Raw genomic sequence first — 18,556 nt, forward strand, 5'->3', positions numbered from 1 at the left:
AGAACAGAATGTATGGTCACCCTAGACAAAACAAACTCGTGATAAATTTACCAATTCGGCATCTTCTTTAAAAGATGATGATGGCACCTTTTTCTCCTTTCGCTTCTTCTTTTTGGAAGATTTCTTCATTTTCAAGACAATTCCCTTAAAAAAACAATAACTAATAACCTAAATATTTTAATGTAGCCCAGCAAGGTTAGGAAGTAGGTGCTATAACATTTTTCTCCAGGATATGCGGTATCATTCAAATACGAACTTTTTATACACACACAGTGCACTGGATAAGCTGCAGAAAGATGGGTTTTGTTAAAAGTACAGGTATTTCCCGTGACAGCCCTTTCCAGTAGCTTATGTTTTTACCGAGAAAGAAACATGTCACGCCATGACGTTCCCTAAATCCGGTGTTTAGCTAACTGGCCGTCTTAAGTTTTCGGTCAAGCTAGTCATCAGCTAATTAGGATACTAATCCCAGATCCTACTGTCAAATCTGACATGTCAGTGGCCTGTAAGAACTGAAACGGATTCGTGAAGTCTCGCATAGGGCAACAAACCAAATACAAGGAAGTTAACCGACACCAACAACTGGCAACCGGTTATAAAGCTACATCCGGGTAACGCTGCTGGACGGGTCACGTGGTGTTGAGTGACCTGCGCAGCAGCGAACAACGCATCTAATTGTCGACGCTTGTCCTGTGATAATTCCACTTATTCTCATCGACATTGCTGAGAATCCTTTAAGCAAAGTTGTTTAGCACCCTTTTGTTCCGGTTGTTTATATAAATATCATGATTTAAAACCCAAGTTGGATATGCTATATTACTTGTGAATTTTCTGTATTATTATTATTTTATGTTTACTATATAGAGACATAAATGGTATATACAAGTCCATGTCTTATACAGCATGGGTCCCTCAATAATTACGATGAATCCCCCTATAAATTTTAACAATTTGAATACTGTACTCAAATGACTACTTTACATTTTCAATCTTGTTAGAAAGAATAATAATAATGATCTACGAGGTAGTTTTAAAGAATTTTAGATTATTTTATTTCAAAATGCAGAACATATAGACATCGCAGTATTTAAAATTGCAGTATTTGCTTATACTTTAAAGTAATATTATAATAACTAGCATAGAATAAAATATATGTAAAATTTTCTGTCATTTATATTTATTTTACCAAATCAGTAGTTAATAATACACGTATAACATTTTCTATGTAAACCGCTCTGTACCCACATTCCTACATATTGTTGCTTTACGCAGAGTACGTAGAGTGGAAAGCGCAAATACGAATTTTACTCTAGTTTAGTAAAATGGCGGAGCAAAAGGAAGAAGACGCTATTCAACTACATCAGGAGGCCGTCGATAAAAATAGTAAGTAAACGGATTGCTCTGCACGTTTCAGGTTAATTAAATTGATCGTTTTTACGAAACAAATCATGCAGTTTTTTTCTCACGTGGCGTCTTCTGTTAATTTTTTTCGCATTCGACTTTTTAGCGGCTATCGTGGTTGAGGGCCTCATCACGGAGCTCCGCAATAGGACCTAGTTCGTATATAATTATAATCATGTAATATATTAATTTTTGAAAATAATGTTATTCTCAAGTAGCAATTTGGTTTATAGTTATGCAGTTTTCGAAGAACTTAACCTCTTCCCAATTTTAATTACCACTTAATTTCAATTTTATAGGAGCCTTGGTCTTACCGTGGAGCTCTGCGGGAGGACCGTCTTAGTTCCGAACATGTTCGGTTTCGTGCTCCCGTCCATCGATTTCGCTTGCGTAATATAAACTGCATTTATAACTAACGTTTCTCTACAACAGAAGTAGTATCCCCATGCAGTAAATCAGGTGCCACGATTATGACTTTATCCTGTTAAATGTCTCACTACTTATAACGTTAACACTAATAAAAAATTTAGAATGCATTATAATACACCGAAATCTAAATTTTTTCCAATTTCCGCAACATTGCACGGAAGGTGTCGCGCGTTGTATGGTTTCCATAAAAGAAGCCAAATGAAAATATTATTCGGTTTAAAAAACACTATATATAATCCGAAGGTTGCAGCGACACTCCTGTAAGGGTGTCCTCACTTGTGCCACAAAACGTCTTCACTATTTATTTTTAACTAGTTCAACTTATTGTAATTTCCGAAAGCCAGGTTTCATTTCTGAGTGCAATAAATAGTCTCCCTTCTGTTTTCTTGTTGGGGATGAAGGCATCCCTATCAACCCGGAGGAGAAGAGCAGAGACCTGCTCGATACTCCTACTGCACCAGCCAGCGCTGCAAAAACTGAATCATCTACTGACAGTGAGAGAAACGCGTCCGTGTCTTCCTCTGGTAAAGAGACCGATTGATATTCCTTGTTCCGTGTGTACACCCTGCATACGATCTGAAGCCTATAGATGGTATTAAATGGATCATGATTTAATTATATTATGTGGCCATTTCAGAGAGACATGTGTCGGTTCAGACTGAGCTGGAGGGCCTGGAAAAGCTGGTAGACCTTAATGGAGGCAAGTAAAGATCACAATCCGTGTCTCTGATTATAGGCTCTGATTATAGGCTACAGTACTGCTGTCACATGTTGCCTATCTTTTCTGTGAAATGGCACTTAAAGAAGGCAATCTGCTCTGTGTGCGCAGCTGGAAGAAAGAACTGCCCACTTTGTCCAGAGGAAAAGTTCAAAGCTTGTTACAGTCACAAACTACGGCGCCACCTACAGAACCTACACTGGAAGGTCTATGTGGAATTTGAAGGTATAGATCCCAGCGTTCGATGCTTTTATCATGCTTAATGTGTTCTGAATTATTACCAGTAGTGAGTCTTTAGTTTTTGGGATTTTGTTGTCCTTGTCACATGAATTTTAATATCAAGTGACAATCGTCTGGTTGTTCAGGTCAGAGAATGTGCATCTGTCACCTGCCCTGCAGGCAACTGAAACCCAGCCCCAATGGAGACCAGGTGAGGTCCCTAGAGTCAAATCATTAAAGTTTGTTCTGATGCCAAGATGGCTACCCAAGCAGGGTTCTGGTGACATGACAGTATGTGACCATTCCCCTTGAGGAACTGATGGATGATAAATTAGTCTATTTGGATTGTGGTGGTGCACCACTGCTGATGTAGGACTCTCTCCCCCCCCCCGGTCCATCCAGATTGCCATACTTTGCTGTAAATCACTCCTCATATCCTGTTTAAACTTCAAGGGGCTGGGCTCATTGCACTCAGTTATTGCATAGCTGGTGAGGAATGACTAGTTCTGTTACGATTGTTTGCCAGGCCACTGGACGGCTGGTAGCCCATTATCACTGCGTGGTTTGCTCAGTGACCATTGCTCGCAAGACTGACATGATCAGCCACCTCAAGCGCCACGTGAACAAGGGCGAGACTGAGGCAAGCTACACAGGGAGTGCGGAGGTGCCTGTTGAGGATCCAGGCGAGTCCCGCATCACTGCCACTAAAACTTTGCTCTCCTATCTTGTGTCAGCATAGCTTCCTGAGTAGAAGGTCTAGATCCAGAAAAGAACCTGCTGGTCTACATTTGCAGAACTCTTATGGATAGCTTACAGTGCCACGTCATTAAACATATAATGTATAAATAGGTGAACTTTAAAACTCAAAGCTATGCGAATCTTATTGCCATAACCCACTTAGCAAAGCAGAATGTTTCGCTGGGTATTTTGAAGTAGAATAATCACAGTTTTTTTTTTTATTGTCACAGTTCCTTCTGGACAGGCCTATGAAATAATGAAAGAATTGGGCACCAATGTTCAGCTCCTTCCGAACTACACCACCCCACAGAAGAGTGACACCTACTTTAACCGGAAAATGAAAATGAACAGGTCTTGACGGCCTAACTGATTGTTAAATTTCATGGGTTTTTGTATGAGAGGGAGATTTGAACTTGGTCTTGCAGTTTTAGTTTGTTTCAGACAGTCAGATAAATGGATTCAGAATGGTGTTTTTGAGTTTGAGCAAACTTTTTACTTCTGTATCCAGAAGACATTTTATTTAGCCTTCGGCTATTGTTTGTACGCCCCGAGCAGTGACTGCATTGTTGTGATGTCCTCCTGCAGACAGCTTGTGTTCTGCTCATTGGCAGTTCTGGCAGGAGAGAGAAACCCTCTGGAGTGTCTCGATGCTTTTGGTGCCACAGGTAAGTTCTGTACAGTATGTCCCAGGCTCATAGTTCTGCAGAATTATAATTTTTTTGGACCTTAGACTCTCTTTGTCACTAAGAAGAGGTAAGACGGTATGTTCCAGCAGCTATATGACATCATTCAGCTGACAGGGCAGAGTAGGTGAATCAGAGGATGGAATTATGGGTGTGAGCGCACCCAGCAGATTGTGTCCCCGCCCTGTTCACTGCAGGCATCATGGGTCTACAGTGGGCTAAGCATCTTCGCAACTCGGTCAAGGTGACAATCAACGACATTAACGAGGCCTGTGTTAAAATGATCCGGGAAAACTGCCACCTCAACAACGTCCGAGTGGAAGGCAACCGAGGGTCCCGGCACGCTGACGACCCTGGCCGTGCAGAGGATGCACCCCTCGCTTCGGTGGAGGTCGTCAAGATGGATGCCAATGTTGTCATGCACTTGCGTCCTTTCGACTACATGTGAGTAGAGTTGACACAGGATGGGGGTAGGGGGCGCTGTTACGGAAACCATGGTGATGGGTAAACAAAGTGATTCAAAACGTGTAGGTTTTTGTTCTGCGTGCATGAAAAAAATTTGCAGTCTTAACAATAGTGTTATTTAGTTTGTACCAGAGCTGCTCCACACTGTTTGACCGTGCGCCGCGAGCTAGATATCCTCACAAGTAATGGTCACGCAACCTTTGGCCATCCCTCTAACACATTTCTCAATCCTGACAATTCCTATAAATATCCATACTACTATCTCTGGACTAACTGCATCCTTTTCCTCATTATAATAATGAGTACAGTACTTGGTTCCTCTGGGAGAAATCTTACTGTTGGAGTGTACGGACTTGGCCCCAGTACTACAAATTTACAATCCACGCATTCGCAATGCCTGCCTTCCCCACACACACCAAGACTCCGGTCATGCTTATTCTCTCTTCATTCGATCGCTTATTCGGACAGACCTTTTGTTCACTAGTTCATCAGACACCATACTGTCTTATTTCCTGGTCCAGCACGCTGTGGGTATGACGCGTGCCCGACACGAGTCCGTTGGGCACTGATGCCCTCGTGCGCTGCTGTCCTAGAAAGGGGGGGGGCTTTTCCCTGTTGCATTATAACCCACGCGAAACGCAGTAATCGGCTGCCCATGCACAAACGACAGACAGTTAGCCAGTGACTTCTGCCGTCTGTACTCAGAACCGTGCACAGATTCCCCTTAAACAATAATCAGAAGGAATTCACTTACTGCGGTCTCGACTGAACCAGGAGGGTTTCCCGAAGCGCATCCTAGGGTCTCAGCCTAGCATATGATTATTTCCTCTTAGTCAGTTATTTTCTCACTCACGTGGTACCTTGACCCTCCATTCATATGAAACATTCTCTCTCTCCTGTCTTCAGCCTTGGGTAGTTGCCCTGGTAACTATCATTATCTACTGGTTCTGCACCTCCCCTGCATGCCATGTGCTCCTGCTGTAAAAACTTCTTTCCTCTCTTTTCTCAAGCCACTCTGGGTCATTGTGCCCCGAAAAACATTCTTAATATCTCAGAGATAAATTAAGTAGAGTAAAAGCAACTTAAACTACTAAAATTTTGAAAATTACCAGTCAAAAGTATCTACACACACTGAGATTTTCTATATTTGCATGTTACTCACTTAACATTTACTAAAAATGCAGTGAGTATTCTTTTCTAACGAATAATTTTACAGTACGTTCACAATTTGAGTACCTTTATTAACAAGATGGTGTCATATCTTTGACTTATCAAAGTAACCTTCTCTAGCAGTTGTAAAACCAGAGAAAATTTGATGCGTTCTTTCTACAAAGGACATAAAATGCTGCTGTTTTGTGGGATGAAACGGTTAACTGGTGCGTTCAAAGTTAGTTTTATTTGACTTTCATTTATAGTTGTTCACTCAACTTTCCAATACTTAACAAGAATAAAACAGCAGTTTATGAAATAAAAGGAAAAGTGGTAAAAACCCGTGATTTGCAGAAGCTCTGCTGGTAATGTAAACTACCAAAACATATTCATTTTAAACTTATCTCCCACATATATCACTGGCTTAAAAGTGACTCCTAACTGATCAGGGATCGTAAACAAATTATGTACCGAGAGAAAGAGAAGAAACAAGAGTTTGTTTAATTAAGAAATTAAGGGTTTGTTATGCTCTAGGATCTTCATGTAAAATATTTATTTATTATTATTAGTGTTGCTTTTGTTGTTAAATCTTCCTCATTCATGTATTTTTTTCTCAATTAAAGGGATGAAAAATGAATGCATTGCATTTTTAAAGTGATATTCTTGAAATGACCTGTAATGTTCGCTGGTGGCTGCAGACACCTGGACCCCTTTGGGACAGCAGTGAACTACCTAGATGCGGCTTTTCGGAATGTGCGCAACCTGGGCATCGTATCGGTGACGTCCACCGACACGGGGTCGCTGTACTCCAAGGCCCCGAACGTCACCCTGCGGCACTACGGCTGCCAGATTGTGAGGACGGAGTACTACAAGGAGCTGGCAGCCCGCATGGTCGTCGCTACAGTGGCAAGGTGCTGCAAACTCAAGGGCAGTTTTCTTGGTCAGTGTGTCATAGTCTTGGGGGAAACTCAGTTTAGGTTAGTGCGATGTTTGTTTAGTCCTCGTGTTGTTGTAGGTTTGGGAATACATGTTTGTTTGGTTCATCGCTTGTTTGGTTAGTTTAGTTGTAGTCTTAAGAGAAATGTTTGTTTGATTAGTGCTTTTTTAGTTAGGTCAGTGCTTTGTGGTGGCTTTCGGAGGAATGTTTGTTTGGTCGAAGCCTTGTTGTTTTAGGGAAATGTGTGTATTTAGTGATTACGGTTTAGACTTAAGGGGAATTAACTTACAGCTTTAAGATTTCAATACATTAAAATGTTCCAAATAAGATGCATGACTCAAGTTTGTTTGGTCTGCCCTTATTTTCGCCTCACATCCCAGTACATTTGTAAGCTGAGTTGTGGCTGGTGGTAGATCCCAGGACTGGAGCCTGACGTGTTTTGTCCCCCCGGCAGGGCGGCTGCGCGCTGCAACAAGGGCGTGGAGGTGCTGCTGGCTGTGGCCGTCGAGCACTTCGTCCTGGTGGTGGTGCGGGTGCTGCGAGGCCCCACCCAGGCCGACGAGGCAGCAAAGAAGATACGGCAGCTCCTGCACTGCCAGTGGTGTGAAGAGAGGGTCTTCCTGAAGCCCGGGAGCATGGTGGAAGGTCAGATCTGGGGGGGTTGGGCTTCCCTGCACTGTGGCGGTTAGCCAGTGCAACAGATGCTTGTATAGGGGAGTGAGGGGCTCTGCTATAAGACCCCTGCTAAGTCCCCTTCCTGTCTGTCTGATCTGTCGGTCCATACATCCAAAGTTACTTTGCCTGGACTGCTGTGGAAAGATGCGTAATTGATATAATTGGGTCAGAATTTTAAGTCACAGTAAAAGCTCCAGCGAAGCGTATTTCTTTGCTAGCTGCAAGCGTGGGGCAGTGTGGTGTGAATGGCCTGAGGTGGATTCATGTCACATTCCCTGTCTTTTCCTCTTCGGGCCAGAAAACGTGCCTGGAGCCGGTGCTCTGTTTGCCCTCCTCTGTCCTGACACTCGCTGCCCGTGTTGGTTCCCTTCGTCTCCCTCGCGGTTGCCCCCGATCCTAATGACCCCATCTTGGACTCCCACCCCACCACAAAGCCGCCGTTCCTTCCCCTAACCCCCATGTCACACGCCTCTGTACGCCGTCCCATAGCAGGTTCCTCGGGCTTTACCATTGGCTGTCTTGGCAAAGGTCAAAGGTCGTCACTCCTGCTCTCCTCATTTGCCTGTTCCTAGAGAGTCTATACAAACAGCTACCCTGCAGCTGCCACGGGAGCATGCCGGGAAAGACGGCTGTGGAGCTGGGCCCCCTCTGGTAAGCATCGGCCTGCCTCTGATACTCCCTTCACATGGATGGGGGGGGAAGGTGTCCCATCGGTGTTTGATCTCTTCCCCTTCTCCAGGGCAGGTCCCCTTTTCAACACGGGCTTCCTCCGGCGCATGCTGGCGGCAGCCGTGCAGTACAGCATGGATGACGTGCAGCCGCTGGTGAAGACGCTCATCTGCGAGTCGGAGTGCACCACCCTCAAGGCCTTCTCCGTCCACGGCCCCACCCTGCACGCCAATCAGGGTGCGCTGCTGCATGTCGGCCGCCGGCGACTGGCATCCCGCCGCCGGTAGCTTCATGATGATTTGTGTTTTATGAAAAATCGCAGTTTCCCCTCCCCTTTTCAGTGGAATGCGGTGTGGTCATTAAAACGGTACAGAAGGCAGAGGACACGGCCTCAGTGGACCAATCAGGTGACGTAGCTTTTATGGATAAATATAATGGAATTTCCCCATTTGTGGATGAGCTGTTTTGCGCAGTGAATCATTGCATCGCCGCATCGCACAGTTTGAGCGCCTTGTGGCGCCCTCTGCAGTCATGGCGGGATGGGCCTGCAGGTCCCTGAGCTAGGGAACCGGTGCTGTGGCACAGGCGGCCAGTCCGTTTGCCTAATAGGCTGGCGGTCTTGGGGATGCAGGCTTGACGTTATGCAGCGTGGTAGGAGGTCGTGCTTTGTGCACGTAATTGGACGGTCTGCACCGCAGGGAAGAGGAAGACCACTGAGGAGTCCGGGAACGTGCTGAAGAAAGCAAAGTCGGAGACGTCGATGGAGCATCCGGCGTTCTACTACAGCATCCACCGGCACAGCATCCGCGGCATGAACATGCCCAAGTGAGCGTTAGCCCCCCACCCCGACTCCACCCCGACACCATGAGACAAACAAAACACTTCAGGAAAACGTTACCTGCAAGGGGAGTAAATTCAGCCCAGCGTCTAAACAGAATCACAAATCCGGCATTCTGTCTCTGCAATATGAAACTATTGCATAATTTATTTATTTCATATTTATATAATTGTTATATGATGTCCGGCTAACATTAAACTAAATTCTCAGTCTGGGGACTGTTTGCCCTCAAAAGTCAATTTTATTTATTTGTTGGTTTGTTTTTGTTTTTTGCTTATAAGATGATTACTTCATAGCATTATAATTTAGCACTGGCCAAAACTGCATTGAGTAGCTAACAGTGTGAAGTGCTTAATGTTACAGTACAAAGAGGCGTGTGTTCAGTCTAAGCCGCTGTATTTGCTCGTGGGCAGGTTGAACAAATTTCTCCAGTACCTGACGGAGGCAGGATTCCGGGTCAGCAGGACTCACTTCGACCCAACGGGGGTGCGCACCGATGCCACCCTGAGCCAGTTCAAGGCAGTGCTGACCAAGTACAGCGTGCCCACCTACTCCACCACGCAGGTGGGGGCCCGCAGCCTGAGTGTGGACGCACGCTGCCAGCCCGTGGAGTGACCCCTCCCTCAGGCCTCGCCTTGCGTGGCCCTCAGACGACGGACACGTTCTTACTGCACTGATACTTTTCCTTTAGTGTGATTTTATTTTTATAATATTTCTTCTTTAAAAGCCTTTTTTTTAAAGGGGTCTTTTGCTTTTCTCTTTGCATCACAAAGACCAAACGCTGTTCTGAATCCGCAGCCCAGACTTCGAGTCAGCGTGCGAAGAGCTTCTCTCTGACCGTGCCCTGAGTTTGAAGTGCACTGTACCGAGCAGGTGATCCTCTCCTACGCTTCTGGGGGCTGGTGATGCACTTTTACTGCGTCTCTCAAAGCGGAGACCCAAGGATCAGCTTGGGCCCTTCCTCTTAGCAGTGATTTTATTTTTATAATATTCCTTCTTTAAAAGCGCTGCAGTTTACCAGCCTTCCTCTTAGGTGTGAGCTGTGAAGAATCCAATGTATTTTAATGCTATGGAGACTGGATGGGGTCTGCTATATTGCTTGGTTTTATGGTAATTTCAGAAAGATATATTAAACATGGATGTGAAATACATGGTGATATTTACTTTATAAGTGAAGCCATGAAGCATACCGTATGACCTCAAGCTTAGGAGATTTTTCCCTATAATTAGGCTGTTTTGGTGGTTTTGTGGTTGTAACTGTGGCCTCACACCCCCAGACTGTGGGTTTCCTCTCACCTCAGGATCATGGTTTGGGTGAATTTGTGTGAGCGGCTGCTCGTCTCCTGCCTGTCCACCTCTGCCTCCCGGGATAGGCTTCCTTAACCTGCAGAATACGTCACCATTAACCAGTTCTAATTCATGAACAGAAAGCCGGGCAGCTATGTCCTTCACAGTGAACATCAGGCATTTCAGAAACATTTGCTACAGATGTTACCTTAAAAAATACCCAGGGTCTATATGTACGCATTATCACATTAACATACAAACTGTGTAACTGTCTGGGATTTCACTCATTTTAAGTTAAACTGTGTGGCAGGGCAGCGTTTCTCAGACCTGTGTGGCAGGGCAGCGTCTCTCAGACCTGTGTGGCAGGGCAGCGTCTCTCAGACCTGTGTGGCAGGGCAGCGTCTCTCAGACCTGTGTGGCAGGCCAGCGTCTCTCAGACCTGTGTGGCAGGCCAGCGTCTCTCAGACCTGTGTGGCAGGCCAGCGTCTCTCAGACCTGTGTGGCAGGCCAGCGTCTCTCAGACCTGTGTGGCAGGCCAGCGTCTCTCAGACCTGTGTGGCAGGCCAGGCTTTTTTCCCCTGAACTGGGAGAGGTCAAAATCGTGGGCCGTCTGCGGGTTCCTGAGGAGTGGTTTGAGATACACTGGTACGGCAGTCAAGTTGGATTTGGATGTTAAATAGGAATATAACTTATTTTTTTCTTTTTCCCTGTATATGTGGAAATTGGAAAATCCACTGGCATGAATTTCATTGATGCTTTCAGCTGCGCACTGCAACTCTCACTGCAGCTTCTGTTTAAGTCGAATCCTAATTTTTTTTTTGTTGAAATGCCTTCACTGCTTGTGCCCGCCACTCAGCCTGGTCGCACGATAGCACAGGGCAGCGCTCAACCAGCAGCTAATTATTGTGAAATTAGTCGTCATTTTGGCATGTTCAGTTACTGCTATTTTAGGCCTGTTTCTTTCTGTACACGCCGTGGACAGTACAGCTTGTCTGTCTTCAGCGATCAGGCACACACCTTCATATAAATGCACCCAGTGATATCCTACCTGACTCTGGGGCTGCAAGTAACCTGTCGCCCTTTTGTTCAGGTCACAGAGGATGGATAAGAGGTAAATGAGAGAGAACAGATTTCGGCGACCCATTCTCTCCTCTAATGCTTGAATGCTGTCCAACATTAAGGATTAATTCTTGTAGGCTATTTGGTTTTACAGACACGTTTCAGTACTAGGCTATCCTCAGCGTGGTAGGTCACTGAATATGGCCTAGTGCCCAAATATGTCCGTCATGTGACATGCCTTCGATAAATCAATGAAAGTATATGCATCTTTTTTTTTTCCATTGTCTTTAATTTGTGCCCAAAGATCCAGCTGAATTGAAGTTGAATGCACCTGGTCCCTTGTAGCAGAACTACAAATCACAGCCTCGCCTATAGCGCGTTTCAGGGAGCCTGCAGGGCAAAGCCGGTCGCATGCACTGTTTCTCTAAGTTATTTATAATTTAACTGAAAGGCTGCTTTGTCACTGACCTGATCTGCCCGCAGCCGTAATATTTTCTGAGCTGCGACCCAAACCCACCCGACTGGTTACGGTCAGGCCCGCACATCACTACTGCACAGATTACGTCGATTTTTCTTTTTAAAAGCAAGCACCCTGCTAGAATAATATATTTATGATTCTCCATGTTTATAGTTCCTCATTGAAATGTATTGTAATGCACACCGACAAATTATTAGGCCGCGTTTCAGAGGGCAGCCTTGCGGTGTGGCGACCCTGGTCCATGGAGAGCTTCTGGGTGTTCAGGATGACCTCTCAGTCAACCAATCACAGTGGCTCCCCAGGACTGGCGTTGAGAACCGTCTCTTTCCACTGGGTGATTGGGAGGCCATCCCAAAAACCCACACCTGTCTTCGTGAAAACACTCATGCAGATGGAGCACTACAAATTTAGCAAATGCCTTTAAGACACCGTTCCTCTGCCCCCCTCCCTCCCTGAGCAGGGTAAAGGGCTTTGAGGTGGAGGAATCAAAGAAAAGAAACAAACAAACTGTCGGTTGTATGTATTTTAATGTTTTTCCATTAGCTATTGTTGTGTACATCCCCCCCCCCCAACATTAACAACAACCTCTTTTTATCCAAAACCCCAAAACGCATAATCAAACATGCTGTAATTAATAGGTATGTATACCTGTATGGGTTTTTTTTCTGAAATTCACCCTTTCAAATCAGTCCCAATGTTTTTCCAAGGATGAATAACAAGAAACACCTGTGGAACTCCAGGTTTTTACCCTTTTTTTTAACTTTACAAAAATGCATGTTATGCAGTAAGTCAGTTAATATGAAAAATAAGCACATATTACACAGTGAAGATCAGGTGCGTCTTCAAAAAAAAGAGAACGATGGCAATTCCTTTCACGGTGAAGCCGCAGGAGAGCAGCTCCACTCACCATGCCGTCCAAATCGAGCCTCAGAGATTTAACCCTTTGTACATTTTTAAAAATCACACAATTGCACAACAAACAACCAAAACCAAACCTGCTTCCTTCAGTACCTACTACCCATATGCTGTAGAAACAGACATCATGAAGACACAGATGAAGGTTTGGGGAGAGTGGGGGGGCGTGGAGAAAGAGAGGGAAAAAGGCTGGTAGGAGAGTTTGATTCTGTGAGAATAGCAGCTACTGTATGAAGGAAAATATTTTCTAACTAAAAAAAAAAGTGCATTATTTGAACATGAAATCATCTTCCTACAGAAATATTCAACACTGGTACATACAAAAAGGACAGCCACAGTTAGTCAGAAACAGATGCTTCCGAAATGATCAGATCCAAAGGGGTCGAGGAGGGAGTGCGAGGGGGACAGCTGTCAGTCTGTCTGGCCCTTCCCACGGAAAAATTACTATTTGTGTTCTTTGGTGGGGGCAAAGTAGAGCTCCATCGGCTTGTTGACCTTCCAGTACTTCTCGCTGACGAGCTCCAGGGAAAAGGATCCATTCAGAACCTGCAGTGAAACGACAAGCTGGATCAGAACCGGGCTGGGCACAATCTGGGCTCCGTTTGTCCCGTCCTACATTAAGCTACTGACCTGGATCCGTCTGTATATGACTGGCATGGGCGCAAATTATGGGTGGTCGTAACCCCCCCCCCCCGAATAATCAAAACCAGCCAATACAACCCCCCCTGAGCTCCCTAGAATGGGGGGAGACCTCAACCCAACGTTATGACAGGTGCAAAGGCTTCCTGCAAGTTAACCGATTTCAGTAAAGGGGTTATTTTAAAAGTTGTATTTTATTTATGCAGAACACACTTGAGTAAGGGGGGGTGAGTCAGTCCCCGGAGTAGGGTCTCGCTCAAGGGCCCAACGGTAAAAGCACCCTACCGGCCGTGAGACTCGAACCAGTGCTTTTCAGATCACAGACACTGCATCTTAACCCACCGAGCCACATGTTACCCAGACGAAATAACATAACAGTGTCACTTCATGTCCTGTACTGGTCAACTGATGTCATTCGATGTGCTACAGTAACGCAGCGACGTCCACCGAGGACTTTCATTCCGTTTGGTTTGAAACCGCGAGCAGGAGGAGGAGGAGGAGTGTCGCAGGGCTGCCTTTGGTGAGCCTACCGTGAACTGGCTGTTGGTGGTGGGGATGTAGATGGTGTACTGCTTCTCACTGGCCGCCTCCACGTTGATGGGGCTGGCGTCCCCGTTCTTGCGGAGCTCCTCCAGAGCCAGCCGCACGGCCAGGTACTTGGACAGGTGGTCAACCGTGGCATTTCCCGAGGTCTTGATGTACCTGGGCACGAATTCGACACTGAAGCAGGTTACTGATAAGTGATGTTGCCACAGAAAGACCAGAGAGAGACCAAGGCATCCAGAGCATTAAAACCACTTAAGCTACAAAATATCTGAATGAACGGAAAAGTGCCATTATTTCAAAAGAGGAGGAGACTGAACAGCATTGTGGGTAACAGGCGCCGCCCACCTGGTCTGCGCCGCGTCGTCCTTCTCCATCAGCGTCGGGTGGGGCCGGAAGACCAGCTCGATCTCACTGGCGCCCTCCAGGGCTGCGTCCCCGGCACCGTTCTCCGCGGCGTTGTCCATATCCAGCCCCGAGTCGTCCGAGGTCTTGGCACGCTTAATGCTGGGGCCGGCCTCCTGGTTGCTGTGCACAGACGCATTGCTGCAGTGGGAGCTGTCGCCGTTGTCCTCGGCCCCGCTGCCATTCTCTATCTGGTGCTTCTTCCCCCTCTGCAGCCTGGGGGGGGGGGCGGAGGGGGGGCAGTTGCAAGTACATCAGTAAAGTCCGTCATAACACCTCAGCCACACTCGGGGAGGGGGGTCCCTTCAGTTCTGTCACATCTGTTCATGGGAAGCAATATCGTCACAGGGTTTGAAAACCAGATTAGATTGGATTACATTAGATGAGATTAACAGACCGACTGACAGACAGTTCGATCTTCAGCCACCTGATTTCTTTTTTGTCGCATCCATAACCTCCAAATCCTACATGACATCATCCGTTTGTCGTCATTCCTACGAGTACAGGCGCATACGAATGCCGCATTCTCCATATCCTAGCTCGCTCTCCATTTGAAACACAGACACACACACACAGTTTAGAGTAAGGCTTGGGGTCCGGGGGCGGGTCATTTATCTGCTGCCACACTTTTTTTTTTTTTTTTTGGGGTGGGGGGTGTTCAAAGGCACAGGCCATTACTCCCTGCACAACACCGACAGTGACTCATTCATACAAACTACAAAATATGTTGACTTTAGTAGATTGAGCTCTAATACAGCTAAGTATGAATTTTTATGCACATGTTCCTAGTAAATCCAAAATAAATTAATGAGACAGTAAGTGCAAGCAGCTCAGGTCTCCACCTCTGCATGGCCTGGATCTTCAGGCCCTCCTCGATGCTGTGACTCAGGGCTTGCTGGTTGTTGTGCTTGCTGATGCGGGCCAGAACCCTTTCCTGGTGTGCCTCGTACTCGTCTCTGCTCGGGTAAATCTTGCTGATCAGGGCGTCGAAGTTCGGATCCGGTCGCAGGGAACGCTTCGACACCAGTTTCTTCCTGCAGGTCGGACACTCCTTGTTCCTGGAAAAGCAGACAGCTTCGGCTCAGGTGGCGGGAGACGGGAGACAGTGTTTCTCTCCAAGCCAAACCCAAAGCAGGGCACCTCAAATCCGCACACGCAGCCCAAGCACCTGATCATTAATCTGCTGAAAACAGAGCTTCTCAAAAAGCGATGCCCATCTTTGCTTCGCTGAGAAGAAACTCCAACTACTTCCTGTCCTTAATACATGTGAGCAGAACCACATAATCCTGTCACAGAACTGCTTCAGATTTATCCCACACAAATTAACATATTAACCCACACAAAATGAAACCTAAATGAACACGTCATAATTACACAGGAAATGCTAAGAGTCCATGGGGAGGCTGCACAGTGTGAAAAGCAGCTTGAATAAGCACACAATCCCATACGAGATGGTCCACAATCCACCAGCAACCTCTTTCCCCATGAAGGATGAAGTGATCTAACATTTCCTAAGTCAGGGAACACCCAGAGATCGAGGTGAATCCACACTGGCTGGAGTCACCGATCCACCTGACCAACACCTTGGAAACAAAACCCATGCAAACACAAGCGGCACTAAACGTGACAAGTGGCTGCAAGCCACAACACGGCTACGCTACCATCTTAACGCTCTTAAGCCCCTCGTATTACAATAACAACGCAGATAGAGTTCACTTATAAATTGGCAAGTTAGCAGTAAAAGCAAAGAAACTACGGTAAAAAGGAGCAAAACAAAATTTCTGAAACACAGTTTCTGGTTGTTTTGGGAATCTGCATTTTCCTCCAGGTGCCCCAAGTACATGGTCAGGTGTTTCTAAATAGCTCCTAGTGTTTGAGGCCCGTCACAAACTGACATCTGATCCAGGGGGTCCTGCCTCCCGCCCTGAGCCTCCTGGCAGAAGCTCCAGGCTGTACTAGGTAAGTGGTTATGGAAGATTGCTGGATTGTTGTAATACAATTCAGAGGGAATTTAAAAACAAACAAACAACAAAAAATGGGGGGGGGGGGGGTGGGCATGATGGAGGCATAACCAACCAGGTCAGACACAGACAGAGAAAGACAGCTGAGAGACAGTGAGAGAGAGAGAGAGAGACAGACAGCTGGGCAGAGAGAGACAGGCAGACAGACAGCTGGGCAGAGAGAGAGAGAGACAGGCAGACAGACAGCTGGGCAGAGAGAGAGAGAGACAGACAACCAGACACTGAGCATGGAGAGAGAGACAGACAGCTGGGCAGAAAGAGAGAGACAGACAGCTGGGCAGAAAGAGAGAGACCGACAGCTGGGCAGAGAGAGAGCGAGAGAGAGACAGACAACCAGACACTGAGCATGGAGAGACAGACAGCTGGGCAGAGAGAGAGAGACAGACAGCTGGGCAGAGAGAGAGAGACAGACAGCTGGGCAGAGAGAGAGAGACAGACAGCTGGGCAGAGAGAGAGAGACAGACAGCTGGGCACTCCTACTCACCCGGACCGCAGTGCAGTGATGATGCAGTCAGCGCAGAAGCGATGTAGACACTCCTTAGTGGTCATGGTGTTCTTCAACATGTCCAGGCAGATGGGGCACATGAGCTCACTGTGCAGGCTGCGGGGCGACACGGCGATCTCCAACCCATCTGTGATGGCCTCCTACCAAAGGGGATGCCACAGGTCATCAAACGGCACCCCGGTCTGCACCCACCACATCACTCACCCCAGTCAGGCTCAGTCATTAACCTTATGCTAACGACCAATCCATAACACTGCATTAATTGCTTAGGAGGTACAATCTGATCAACAATATATTAAAAGTTTCCAAGCCTATTCAACCAGGCACTGACTGAAGGGAAATTCCAGCTAACAAACTTCCCTTCCTTTAAATTTAAGCGCATTCTTTTGCGCAGATCCATGTTATGCTCACGCAAAGTAGACATGCATTTCGAAGGCCGTCTTGACATTGGGATCTTACCTGCGGGGTCCTCTGCAGCTCGTAGAGGCTGAGTTCCCACGTCTTACTCAGGGGCTGCACCCCGTTCGCTTGCACGGTCTGGGTCATGCTTCTGAGCTGCAAAGGGGTCACGTGTGTTTGCGTGAGAAACACTCTTTGCAAATTATGTAAGTGTTTCTAGAATCAAAACTGTAGCAGGTTTAGAAGGGAACCCGCGGATTGACGGCGGTGATAAAACTTTAATATATTTGTAATTATAAACGCGATTCTGCTTGCCGGGACATGCGGTGTCCACCCGCTTCTGGACATAAACAAAAACACGTTATGCTATATCATTGTCACTTCAATTCCTGCTCAGCGCCAAGCGCCCATACTGCTACATAAACATGCCAGTACCGTCCACCCCTAACATATGTTTTCCGCAAATGCAAATATGGAAATCCTGTTAGAACGATGCTTATGGGCGAATCCTTTGCTATCTGAACACTTTGCATTCGTATTCCCGTCGTCTTTGTGTGCCTGGGATCGGCGATACATCTGTACAAGGCATAGCGTTGCAAAAAAAAGAGAAAGGAAAAAAAAATATGCGTTCAAGCTTTCTCTTTCAAACGTCAGTTTCCCATCCGACAATGCGATTTCTTTCACCAAAGGAGGGGACGCGGATCCCACTAACCTTAGTTTAAATTCTGTGCTGTCATCTATTGAAAAGAAAAACAATAATTTATATAGCGATGGTGGACGAACGTACAAGGGTATATCGCGGCTTCATAAATAAAAGCTCAGTCGCCGTCTGATCGCAGCTAAAACGAAACAATCACCCACTGATAGAAACGGAGACCCGTTTGGTGAGCCGTGCACCGAACTTAGACCCAAAAAGGGCAATAAAAAGCAGATGGGGGCCGCGTACTTACATTTTGTGCGGCGCCGACACGCTGCAGCGCACCTCTCTCCGGGCTCAATATGGCGATCGGCGGCTACGCAATGGAGCTCGGGAAACGCGGGGAGACGCGGGGAGACGCGCATTCAGCACTCGCACGCCGGCGCTTTAAACAACATTATTTGCTTTCTAAACGACCTAAGTGAAATGCAGGCAGTTTTCTTGTACTTTGTTTAGATTTTCATGCAAACATATAATCTATTTTTTAAATATAGGCCTAATAAAAATTAGTTTTTTATAAAAAAAAATAATGACTAGTAAAACAATTCAAGAAATTATTAAATCAATTTATCATAGGTAAAAGTAATAATAAAAATAATATCATTATAAAAAATTTCTAATAAAAATAATAATGAAGAAATCCAGGATTTAAGAAACATGGTGGTGTAATAAGTATACGTCTAATGT

The 18,556-nt window shown here is 46.1% G+C and overlaps 3 protein-coding genes across 9 annotated transcripts in view; 1 reads left to right on the forward strand and 2 right to left on the reverse strand.

The window, feature by feature from the left end:
* swt1 (SWT1 RNA endoribonuclease homolog) overlaps window positions 1-2,226 on the reverse strand; it is a 26,548-nt gene extending 24,322 nt beyond the window's left edge. For 3 of the 4 annotated variants that reach the window (XM_048975983.1, XM_048975982.1, XM_048975985.1), the window contains exons 1-2: window positions 1,716-2,226; window positions 52-144 (exon numbers count right to left, since the gene is read on the reverse strand). In XM_048975983.1, coding sequence (XP_048831940.1) covers window positions 52-144; window positions 1,716-1,778 — 156 coding nt within the window. In that variant the 5' untranslated portion in view covers window positions 1,779-2,226. The other variant, XM_048975984.1, reaches the window with a different exon arrangement.
* Window positions 1,251-10,070, forward strand: trmt1l (tRNA methyltransferase 1-like). 2 transcript variants are annotated; one of them, XM_048975988.1, is made up of 16 exons: window positions 1,251-1,383; window positions 2,232-2,354; window positions 2,468-2,530; window positions 2,660-2,773; window positions 2,914-2,978; window positions 3,294-3,450; window positions 3,736-3,856; window positions 4,091-4,170; window positions 4,386-4,632; window positions 6,501-6,713; window positions 7,194-7,384; window positions 7,987-8,065; window positions 8,154-8,320; window positions 8,425-8,490; window positions 8,782-8,908; window positions 9,335-10,070. In XM_048975988.1, the coding sequence occupies exons 1-16, from the start codon at window positions 1,323-1,325 to the stop codon at window positions 9,534-9,536; spliced, it is 2,076 nt and encodes a 691-aa protein (XP_048831945.1). In that variant the 5' UTR covers window positions 1,251-1,322; the 3' UTR covers window positions 9,537-10,070. The 2 variants fall into 2 exon arrangements, with proteins under 2 accessions (XP_048831945.1, XP_048831944.1); XM_048975987.1 differs by having other exon boundaries at window positions 1,289-1,383; window positions 2,223-2,354.
* A 2,183-nt stretch (window positions 10,071-12,253) lies between these two features.
* rnf2 (ring finger protein 2) lies at window positions 12,254-18,270 on the reverse strand. Of its 3 annotated transcripts, none has more exons than XM_048975994.1 (7): window positions 18,123-18,270; window positions 17,233-17,328; window positions 16,753-16,913; window positions 15,090-15,305; window positions 14,191-14,463; window positions 13,830-14,001; window positions 12,254-13,206 (listed from the first exon to the last, which is right to left on the reverse strand). In XM_048975994.1, exons 2-7 carry the CDS (start codon window positions 17,317-17,319, stop codon window positions 13,105-13,107), a joined length of 1,011 nt encoding a protein of 336 aa, XP_048831951.1. In that variant the 5' UTR covers window positions 17,320-17,328; window positions 18,123-18,270; the 3' UTR covers window positions 12,254-13,104. The 3 variants fall into 3 exon arrangements, with proteins under 3 accessions (XP_048831951.1, XP_048831949.1, XP_048831950.1); XM_048975992.1 differs by having other exon boundaries at window positions 13,830-14,019; XM_048975993.1 differs by lacking the exon at window positions 18,123-18,270 and adding an exon at window positions 17,885-18,082 and having other exon boundaries at window positions 13,830-14,019.
* Between the last annotated feature and the right edge of the window lie 286 nt (window positions 18,271-18,556).

Source organism: Brienomyrus brachyistius, chromosome 15 (assembly GCF_023856365.1).
Source record: "Brienomyrus brachyistius isolate T26 chromosome 15, BBRACH_0.4, whole genome shotgun sequence".
Lineage (NCBI taxonomy): Eukaryota > Metazoa > Chordata > Actinopteri > Osteoglossiformes > Mormyridae > Brienomyrus > Brienomyrus brachyistius.

Excerpts from the sequence above, each read along its gene's own strand:
- trmt1l (XM_048975987.1), top strand. The coding sequence starts at position 1,323 with ATGGCGGAGCAAAAGGAAGAAGACGCTATTCAACTACATCAGGAGGCC. Across the intron at positions 3,857-4,090 it reads CGGAAAATGAAAATGAACAG|ACAGCTTGTGTTCTGCTCAT; the intron begins GTCTTGACGGCC and ends GTCCTCCTGCAG. Across the intron at positions 4,171-4,385 it reads CGATGCTTTTGGTGCCACAG|GCATCATGGGTCTACAGTGG; the intron begins GTAAGTTCTGTA and ends TGTTCACTGCAG.
- rnf2 (XM_048975992.1), bottom strand. The coding sequence starts at position 17,319 with ATGACCCAGACCGTGCAAGCGAACGGGGTGCAGCCCCTGAGTAAGACG. Across the intron at positions 14,464-15,089 it reads AAGATCCAGGCCATGCAGAG|GCTGCAGAGGGGGAAGAAGC; the intron begins GTGGAGACCTGA and ends CCCCCCCCCCAG. Across the intron at positions 14,020-14,190 it reads GACGACGCGGCGCAGACCAG|TGTCGAATTCGTGCCCAGGT; the intron begins GTGGGCGGCGCC and ends AACCTGCTTCAG.